General features: G+C 40.2%; 3 protein-coding genes across 11 annotated transcripts; 2 read left to right on the top strand and 1 right to left on the bottom strand.

Moving 5' to 3' along the window:
• Positions 1,197-2,477, bottom strand: LOC104720397 (plant UBX domain-containing protein 16-like). Its single transcript, XM_019230627.1, has one exon. The coding sequence runs from the start codon at positions 2,475-2,477 to the stop codon at positions 1,197-1,199; it is 1,281 nt and encodes a 426-aa protein (XP_019086172.1).
• LOC104719026 lies at positions 3,204-4,073 on the top strand. Its single transcript, XM_019231176.1, has 4 exons — positions 3,204-3,604; positions 3,696-3,754; positions 3,844-3,904; positions 4,011-4,073. The coding sequence occupies exons 1-3, from the start codon at positions 3,320-3,322 to the stop codon at positions 3,869-3,871; spliced, it is 372 nt and encodes a 123-aa protein (XP_019086721.1). The 5' UTR covers positions 3,204-3,319; the 3' UTR covers positions 3,872-3,904; positions 4,011-4,073.
• On the top strand, positions 4,481-9,835 carry LOC109124877. Of its 9 annotated transcripts, none has more exons than XR_002033732.1 (3): positions 4,481-4,559; positions 4,657-4,740; positions 5,323-5,546. XR_002033732.1 is itself a non-coding variant. In XM_019231175.1 (3 exons), exon 3 carries the CDS (start codon positions 7,829-7,831, stop codon positions 9,140-9,142), a length of 1,314 nt encoding a protein of 437 aa, XP_019086720.1. In that variant the 5' UTR covers positions 4,481-4,542; positions 4,664-4,740; positions 6,515-7,828; the 3' UTR covers positions 9,143-9,835. The 9 variants fall into 9 exon arrangements, 5 of the variants coding, with proteins under 5 accessions (XP_019086720.1, XP_019086718.1, XP_019086719.1 ...); XR_002033731.1 differs by having other exon boundaries at positions 5,303-5,546; XR_002033729.1 differs by having other exon boundaries at positions 4,990-5,546.

Below are 10,616 nucleotides of genomic sequence, written 5' to 3'. Positions count from 1 at the left end.
ATTTCAGAACAGTTTTGTTCATAGCTTGAGTACTTCTGGCTTGGTCGGAATCCTCCTTTGAATGCTCGTAGGTCTAAGTCGCGTAGCCATGAGTTCACCTGATTTGTAAAATGAATAACTCCTTCACCTAAACTCTGATTGGACTGATTCAACTTCGAGATATGCTCTAGATGCGGTAAGAATGCATCCCAAATAGCAGTTTGGTAGGAAGAGTTGATCTTTGATTTCGTTCATGTTGAGCAAGACTCAAGGGTCGTCTTTGATGGTCTCATGATCATATCACCACTCGCCTCCAGAGGATGCCGGAATTAGATCACTCGCCTCATATAAGAATCTTTTACAAGCAACATGTTTTGTTTTTGTTTTTTTCTTACTATTTAATTTAATTGTTTTTATTTTTTTGTGATTGATATGTTTGTCATGGTATTTCAAAGTGTTCTCTCTAATGAAAAAAATCCAAGTAATGACCAATTTCTATTGTTAAACAAACATGGTATTGCAAAGAAGCGTTATTTTGGTTGTCAATTGTAAGATGGGTAGATGACATACATAGTTCTTGTATTCTAGTTCTTTCTTTAGTTTGGGAAAGGATGATTCAGTATAGAAAAATTCACAAGTTTCATAATATTCTTAATCAAAGGAGTTCATAAATCCGTATGAACCTTTTGGATTTCTTTCTCATTTATGTGACCCAAACGATAACACCAGAAAATATCTTATATAAGTTATATATAAAAAAAAAAAAAAATTGTTGGTACATAACAGTTTGGTTCATCAACGGAATGCTACCATAAAGAACATATCAAATAAATAAAAAATCATTTGTCTTTAATAAAATGAAATCCTTCTGAATCCCAAACATGAAAAAGAAATAAGTTTAGGTGAATCTATAATATTATTGTGTTAAGATACTAAAAACTACACGTATTGATATTTTGCTCTAAACAGAATGTGAAGTATCACACTAACGTGAGTTAGCAATTGAAGCCAAGATATACCTTAACTTGTTGGGCCATTAAAGTGATTTGGAAGAGTGATATGTGTTGCTTAAGTCGCATAGTAGAACATGACCAAAACAAAAGAATGTATGTATTACTAAAAACTAAAAAGGTTATTTTTTCTTCACAATGAACTTAGAAAGACTAAAGAAGGAACAACTCAGCAACCATATCCGATAAACTCAAACCTTGAAAGCTTCATCCCAAAGTAACCGAGATCATCGAATTAGCGAGCCCAGATTGGTCAAACGTGATGTCAGCTCCATAATCTAGAGTCTTGGAAGCACCGGGAATCGCCTGGACCAGCTTGAAAGCCTTTTTCTCAGATTCATCCATATGAGAATAACAGAAAGACCAAAGAAGCTGAATCGGTTCGCTCTTCAGAAACTTCCTCGGCTTTCTCCTCCCATCTGGAAATCGAATGCACAGACTACACAAAACGCTTGGATCACAGTCTCCCTTTAGCTCTTCTGTCAAAACCGGGAACTCTAAACAAGCCTCATCAGACTCTGTATATTCTTCCCCAATAAAAGGAGGCACGAAGTCATCACTGTTGTCGCTACATGACGACCGAGTCTCCCACTCGTCTCCATCTTCATATTCTTGCTCCAAAGAAGGATCCGCAACTTGATTGTTATTGTTACTTGATGACCAAGTATCCTCCTTTCCATCAAATTCTTCACCCCAGGAAGGAGCAGGTATTTCATAGGCGATGTTGCTTGACAAACAGGTCTCTGTAGTCTCCGTCCGCCTGTCCCTTATCAGAGAAGCAATGTATTCGTGAGGACCAGCGTCCGTAAACTTCATCAATTCCTCGTAAAGACTGTCATATTCAATCACGCCGCTCCACATACCCATCTTCTGGCCAGTGATGGGATCGATTACAAGCACCACAGGAGGAGCAGATTCGATCTTGTAGAAACTAGAGATTTTCTGACCTTCGACTGTGTCATTATTGACCTGCCATAAGATGAAGTTGGACTGAACTGCTTGAGCAATCACGTAGTTTGACCATACATCTTCATTAAGTGTATGAGAAGCTAACTCCGTCCTGGACTGGAGATTCACTATCAACCATCGATTCTTTTCACTTGAGAAATACTTCACATCTTCAAAAGAACCCTCTTGAAGTATATATGAAGGAGGAGGAGAATACGAGGAAGACACATCCGAGTCTGATTCTTCATCAGAGTATGAACTATCATACGTTCCTGATGTTGTCCAGTCCTCGACTTCATGACTATCGTGATGCGTGAACGAATCAGAATTATTGTTGTTGGTGATCAGAAAGAGGTCGATGGCTACATTAATGTTCCAACCTGATGTCTGTAAGAATCCCCTTGCGGTTTCTGTGGTCTGACCGACAGCGATCTCAAGGAAAGACGAGATCAGTTGATCCTGATCACAGAGATCGATCGTTCCGTCAAGCTGTGACCTTGTTGTTAATACTCTCTGATGGTTCGGAAAAGATGGCTCCATTGTTGCTTGTTCAGAGAGAAACCAATACGTCTAGGGAAAAAGAGGAACTGAAGAAGGGATATAGAAAAGTTTTATATATATATAGAGAGAGGCGGAGAAACAACTCCTTTAGGGTTGCTTCCTTTTATTCTAAGGAAAAGGAAAATTTCTTTTCGTTTTGAATTGTGTAATCAATATTTTTCCATTTTTTTTTTTATAGATATACAGAAATCTTTAAAGTTAACTACTTTACAACTGATTAGTATTTAATTTAAGTGTATTATTTAGTTAATCTTTTAAAGTTAACTACTTTAAGTGTATTTAAGTTGATTTGCTTAATTATGTGTTTTAAAATTTTGGTTTCTTTTTCTGTATATGTTTTAAAATTACATATATATTTATTTAAGTGAGATTTGATGAGAACCTATAATATTATATAAATTATGTAATGAAGAGTCTTCATTATATAATTTTTTTTTAGGGTTGTGTCTTTGCCATAATAATTTTTATCATAAACAATATTTTTTGGTTTTTATTTTGATGTTTGTATTTTTACTAACACTTAATGTGTAATATTTATATAGTTTTAGCCATACTTATTATTTTCTCTATTTTAAATAATTTTTATTTTATTAGTAGCCCATGCTCTTAACCTATTATATTACTTGTTTTCTTTTTTATAAATGAAATTATTAATTATCAAAATTTCACTATCTTAATCAAGTGTAAAATGAAACCGTTAATGGATTCAATATCGTACAACAAGACAAATCTGCTCCAAAGAAATCTCCAGAAGAAAGCAAATCCTCAAGCAAATTCTTCATCTTCTTCCCCAAATTTCTCGAATCCCTCTTTCTGTAGCGATGACGTCTCTCCAATTACACTGCTCCGTTCACTTCCTCCGTCCTAAACACCGTCTTCGCTACTCTCCTCCTATCTTCACTCCCCGCACCTGCCACTTACCCGGAAAATTCAGTTTCCGTGAAAGTTTCAGAGTCAGAGCTAAAGCTAATTCGCTCCGTTGCTTCGCTCAATCGGAGACGAAGAAGGAAGTGAGTTTCGCTGAGAAAGAGGAACGTCCTTCGTTCGACATCAATCTCGCTGTAATCCTCGCTGGTTTTGCCTTCGAAGCCTACGCTTCACCTCCGGTAAAACTTCAATTCCCGGCGAAACTTTGCTCCTCCTACTCTGAGGATGATTTGACCTGTTTATGATTTTTGTTTTGTTCGATTGTCTTAGGAAAAAATAGGGAAACGAGAGGTTAATGCGGCTGGTTGTAATACTCTTTACCTTTCTGAGTATGTGAAGCTCTCTTTTGGTTTTTGAGATTTTGTTGCTTTTAAGAGTTTTTTAGATATTGTAAGAGCTGGAATTGTACTTGTTTTAGGTCATTTGTAAGGGAGGTGTATGAATGATGGACAATTGATTTTCCTGCCTTGGATCCATGGGTGTGTGTTTTTTTACGTTTTATGAAGCAATGAACTTAGTACCATGTGTATTGTTTGTTCTTTTTTACCTCTACTGAAGTTGTTATTATTGGTTTTTGCTTTTCAAGGAACGATTGATCCTTATGTGGTGATGGACTTGGATGGTCAGGTTGCTAAAAGCAAAACCATATGGGGGCAAGTCAATTCTCTTTTTCTTTACTGAATTTTCACTTTGGAGGATCTCATGTATTAGCAAGATTTCTGAACTTACTTTAACTAGATACATTACACAATCTTGGCCTGATCATAGTGGAAGTGTTCAGATGCAGTCTTATTCAGTCCGAGTTTCTAGTTACATAGGTTATGCAAATTTAGCTTTGCTTCTTAAACCCATCATTTCATGATTTCCTGGAAAACTTAAATTTTACTTTTGAACTTGTACTAGTGTCATAACCCTCAGCTGCTTAGGTTTTTTTTCTTTTTTTGGTCTAAAAGTTAGGAGCCTTTGAAATTTATATGTTTTATTGATTGTTAAATATCAGATCCTCCGTTACTGGTATAAATTAGCTTGGTGATTAACAGTGTACTTTATTGGCAGGACTAAAGAGCCAAAATAGAACGAAGACTTTGTTTTTAATATCAAGCTGCCTCAGATACAGGTAGAATAGTGTTTCAGGTATTGTGTCCTGGTCAACCTGAAAGTAACTGTACAAATACCTTATATTATATAGACCCTTGCTTTGACTTCCCAAATATTTTTTAATGAGCTTCAGATTGCAGCTTGGAATGCAAAACTTGTTACCCCACTCATAAACGGATGGAGAATTCTGAAATCAACCTGGAAGACATTTGTGATGGTGAGAATTAGTTCACCCATTAAATTTTGACATTTACTTAATTTATTAAGTTTGAGTTAAACATAGGAAAGAAAGTCTGTGTTGTTGTTGGAGTTTTCTAAATCAGCAAGTTCTTCGTGACCCTGTTGGAGAACCCAGAAACAAAAACTAGGATTATGACACGATGTAGTACTTTAGACTTGATCAAACTGAAAACTTATACACTAACAAAAAAGAACGTTTTGCTATAAAATGCTTCTTGTTTCCTAGGCAATGAGAATCTGGAGATATGTTCTGACTAGAACAATCAACTGTGGAAATGTGGATTAGTTAACGCAAGTTGTGATACATCTGATGAGTCTACTGAAGGCCTAACTTACGGATTTTGTCTCTAGTTTCTTATTTCTTATTTGTTTTTTTGCTTCCAAGGGAACTTGCACGAGGTCCTAAGTAGAACTAGATGGAATTGTGATGTGTCTGTATTTTATAGGATTTTAATCTTGGTTTTCACACTTGTTTTGAATCTTTTGTTAGGTCCTAGTGTGCTTTTAGAGTCTTTTTAGTCTTGTGTGAGTCTTTACAGGTTCTAAGTGACTTTCGAAGGAATCTGAGCGCTTTGGGGACGAAAATATGCATCTGGAGCTAGATTGGTTGAAGACTGATCGGGCTAGCAAACAGATGGTGTGAGAGCAGAAAAATATTATGGATCGGCTGATCTAGATTCGGATCGACCGATCGCGAGCCCGGCGCAACTTTTCTTTTTTCGTTTTAAACCGACTTTTAGGGTTTTATTTTACTATTTAAGCACGAGGCTCGACCTCTAAAAAAGACAACTTTTATTCTACGCAGCTTTTGAGACTTGTAAGCTTTGGGAGAAGATCTCTTATCCTTTCTAACCCTTTGGAGAAGAATTCTGAATCCTTTTATTTTCTCTTTGCAATTCAAACATGTTTTCTTTCATCTTTGATTTGCTGAACTTTGATTTCAATGTCTGAGTAGTTTTACTGTTGGGTTTCGGGTTTCAAAAGGGGTTTTTATGATTCTCTAACTTAGGTAGTTAGATTTGGGATTGATCTTTTGTGTTCTTCATCTATTGTTGTTTTTAATGCTTAAGCTAGATTGATCACCTAGTTTAAGATCTTAGGTTTAATTCATCTAGGCATCAAAAGTGTTGTTGAATTGCTTGAATAGAACATAGGTGAGCAAGGTGATCCTTAGCCAACGACAGTTGAAGTTAAGGCACCTTGTGAACAAATCAAACTTAAACTTATTGCTTGCTAGGATTGTTTAGATTCAAACGACGGTTTAGAGTTTAATCCATTCCATGCATAGATAACTAATGTTGCGACAGTAGGTTAGTTATACCTTCGAGATTTGAGTTCAAGAACGGTTGATTAATGCTTTCCCAATTTAACATCTAATTTTGTGATCATAGCTCCTAATTGATTCCCCACGCCCAATACTTTCTCTTGATTTAACAAACTTTGATTTAAATTCTGTCTTTGATCGGTTACTTGCGAAACAATCTTTATTATTGCTTTAGCTATACTCGATCTATATAGTTTCATAGTGCATCGCTTGGTCTCTGTGGATTCGACCCTTAAGTGCTACGACGACACCACTTGATCGTGGTTGAGTGTGCTTTGGGTTATTAATTGACCTTTGATCAATTTGGCGCCGTTGCCGGGGACCAAAATGTTGCCTGTGAAATTTTAGATTCACGTCTAGTCTAAAGTTTGTTTTATTTCTATTCACTAATTCGTTCTTGCATCCTATCTTTTTTTTTTTGTTTCAGGTGTATGCATACGAGGAGCAACAAGAAACCTGACTTGCAAATACTTGGAAACAAGGAGTTAGCACAGCTCGAACGCGAAAACCGGAAAACAAGAGCCCAGGCCAACCCTATGGCTGACGGAAAAAATACCGGGGCTAATCCGCCCAACCCTCAGCTGGGTATCGTCCAACAACAGCAGAGGCAGAACCCGCAAGAGCAAGTTGTACCCAATCCGCCTGCGAGGCAAGCCACCTTGAGGGATGAAGATGCTCAAAATAGGCTGTTTGCGAATCGATCTGCGATTCAACCTCCTGCTCCTGCAAGACAAGACTATGAGATTAAGCATAGTCTGATCAATCTGGTTCAGAACCGCGTGTTCTACGGGTTGCCATCAGAGAGTCCTCTAGATCACATTGAGGCTTTTGAAAGGCTGACCAGTACGACGAGGTCCAATAGTGTCCCCTACGACTATCTAATGCTGACTCTGTTCCAGTTCTCCTTGGCGGACAAGGCCCTTAGATGGCTGAACCTGTTGGATGCTGGATCACTCACCACTTGGGCACAATGTAGAGCAGCTTTCCTGAATCACTTCTATACCAAGTCACGCTTAGCCAAACTGCGAAGCAAGATCACTACATTCTCACAAGAAGGCATGGAGTCATTTTGTGAAGCTTGGGAAAGATTCAAGGAGTATCTTCAGGACTGTCCTCACCATGGTTACACCCAAGAAAACCTGATGAACATCTTCTATGGAGGCATCGAACAGAAGTACCAGATGGCCCTAGACACAGCCAGCAAAGGGGATTTCTCCACCAACACCGCAAACGAGGCCAATGCACTGATAGAAAACCTTACGGTAAGCAATAGCAATCACGGCATAGACTATGACCGTATGGTTCGGGTCAATGCTGTCGAGACTGATGCTATTAAGGATCTCACAGCCAAGGTGAATCTCCTACTGAAAAGGGATCACCAAAGTGTCAACCTGTGCGAGGAACAGGCTGGGGGATATGCAGACTTCGGTGCTGAGACATACCAAGAGGGTACAGAGGAGATGAACTATATAGGAGGGCAGGAAAATTTTCAGAATCGAGGTTTTAACCAGAATTTTAGGAATCATCCTAACCTGTCCTATAGAACAATGTCGAGAATCCCCAGGATCAGGTCTACCCACCGCGACCTCAGCAGAGCAATTTCGCACAGGGTTTCCAGAACAAGGGAACATGCTTTCGAGGATCGAATTTTCAGCAGAAACCCCAAGTCAACAACTTCTCACAAGGTTATCAAGCAAATGCACCGCAAGCCGCAGCCCCGCAGGAGAGCAAACTAGAACAGATGATGCATGCATTGATGGATAATCAGAAGAAAAACGCCACTGAGGTGAATGTCAAGATCGACAAAATATATTCTGAGCTGAATGGGAGAATCGAGTCGTTAAACTCCCACATGAGAGTGTTGGAGAATCAAGTGGCACAGTCCGCAGCAAGATTCAAGGCACCCCCAGGGACACTTCGAGGGAAAAATGAGGCTAATCCGAAAGAGTATGTGAACGACATCACCCTTCGAAGCGGCATGGAGCTTACGAAACCACAACAAAAAGAAGGGAATGACCGATCCAATAGCAAGACTGGCCAATCCAAAAAACAAAATCCGGAAAACAACTCTGATGAAATTCCAAACCACGCTTCTGATGATGTTGTTATCCCTTGTTCAACTATTTCTGAAGGTGAGCAGCCTAGCAGACCCCAACAACCTTATACACCCAAACTGCCTTTCCTTACTCGTCGCAAGACCAAGATACAAGAGCGAGAATATGAGAAGCTGAAATCAGTGGTAGGAGAGCTTCAGGTTAGACTCCCTTTCATCGAAGCAGTAAGGATGGTTCCATCTCTCAAGAAGTACGTGAAAGAGATTCTCACCGAAAGGCTCAGTCTGGAGAAAGGAGTGATGTACCTCACTCAAGAATGCAGTTCAATGCTCCAAAACCGAATGCCAAAAAAGTGTGGAGATCCAGGACCGTTTACTCTGCCTTGCACGATAGGAGATCTCAAATTCGGCAAATGTCTCTGCGATCTAGGAGCGAGCGTGAGCCTTATGCCACTCAGCGTTGCGACGCGACTTGGTCTCTACACCTTCAAGCCGACCCAAGTCACCCTCGTCCTTGCAGATCGCTCAACTCGACATCCAGAAGGAGTGTTGGAGAACCTGCCAGTGCAGATTGGGAACTGCTATATATCCACCGACTTCATTGTTTTGAAACTTGATGAGGAATCCCAAGAACCCATTCTACTTGGAAGACCTTTCTTAGCCACGGTTGGTGCAATGATAAACGTCAAAGAAGGAAAGATCGATTTGCACATGGATGATTTGATTCTGAGATTCAACCTGGAGAAATCAGCTAAGAAACCTACAATCGATGGTCAAACCTTCTGGGTTGATACAATAGGCGAAATAGCTGATGAGATCTACGATGAAGTGTGTACAAGCGATCATCTGGCTGTCGCATTGACAAAGAAGGAACCAGAACTGGGATATCTGTCTGAGGAGACTGAGAACTTAGCCAGAACACTCGATGCTGCAGCAGTTCTGAAACATGAAGTCCTATTCGTCAATCTGCAAACTGGACTGACAGATCCGGAAACTGACTGACTGATCCAGCTCCTCCTGTGGAAACAACCGATAAGGGTGATGGATTGACCATTCCAGGCGAGAGATCAGCTGATCTCGAAACTTGCTCCGGGACCAAATCGAATCAGGAGGATTGGAGCGAACTTAAGGCTCCAAAGTTGGACCTAAAACCACTCCCTAAAGGGCTAAGGTACACTTATCTTGGACCTAACTCCACATATCCTGTTATCATCAATTCTAACTTGAACAATGTTGAAACCGCACTCTTGCTCTGCGAGTTAAGAAAATATAGGAAGGTTTTGGGCTATTCCTTAGATGACATTTCAGGTATATCACCGGAGTTATGCTCACATCGGATTCACCTTGAAGATCCGTCTAAGTCGTCCATCGAACATCAAAGGAGGCTAAATCCGAACCTTAAGGAAGTGGTGAAGAAAGAGATCCTTAAACTATTAGGAGCCGGAGTTATTTTTCCAATCTCTGACAGCACGTGGGTAAGCCCGGTCCATGTAGTGCCGAAGAAAGGAGGGGTGACAGTAGTTGCAAATGAGAAGAACGAGTTGATCCCCACCAGGACGGTAACGGGGCATCGTATGTGCATCGACTACCGCAAGCTCAATGCAGCCACCAGGATGGACCACTTCCCTCTTCCATTCATTGACCAAATGCTTGAGCATTTAGCAAACCACCCTTACTACTGCTTCCTGGATGGTTACTCCGGCTTCTTTCAAATTCCGATTCACCCGGATGATCAAAAGAAGACCACCTTCACCTGCCCTTATGGCACATTCGCTTACCGACGGATGCCTTTTGGGTTGTGCAATGCCCCAACCACTTTCCAGCGCTGCATGATGTCAATCTTCTCCGACTTGATTGAGGATATTATGGAGGTATTTATGGATGACTTCTCGGTGTATGGCTCATCCTTCTCTTCCTGTTTGTCAAACCTGTACAAGGTTCTTCAACGTTGTATGGACAAACACCTTGTCCTGAATTGGGAAAAATGCCATTTCATGGTCACCAATGGGATTGTCCTGGGCAACCGAATTTCTGAGAAAGGGATAGAAGTCGACAAAGCCAAGATAGAGGTGATGTCCAGTCTACAACCTCCAAAAACCGTTAAAGATATACGCAGTTTCCTTGGTCATGCTGGTTTTTATCGAAGGTTCATAAAAGATTTCTCCAAGATAGCCAGACCGCTCACCCAGTTGCTATGCAAGGATATTTCCTTTGAGTTCACTGCAGACTGTTTGGAGGTCTTTCTAACAATCAAGAAAGCCCTAATATCGGCTCCAATAGTCCAGCCACCCGATTGGGACCTGCCATTTGAAGTTATGTGCGATGCAAGCGATTTCGCTGTTGGAGCAGTTCTTGGACAACGCAAGGATGGTAAGCTACATGTTGTTTACTACACTAGCAGGACACTCGATGGGACGCAGACAAGGTACGTCACAACCGAAAAAGAACTACTCGCCATAGTCTTTGCCTTTGAAAA

Source organism: Camelina sativa, chromosome 10 (genome assembly GCF_000633955.1).
Source record: "Camelina sativa cultivar DH55 chromosome 10, Cs, whole genome shotgun sequence".
Taxonomy (NCBI): domain Eukaryota; kingdom Viridiplantae; phylum Streptophyta; class Magnoliopsida; order Brassicales; family Brassicaceae; genus Camelina; species Camelina sativa.
This window is presented reverse-complemented; position numbering and strand designations above follow the sequence as displayed.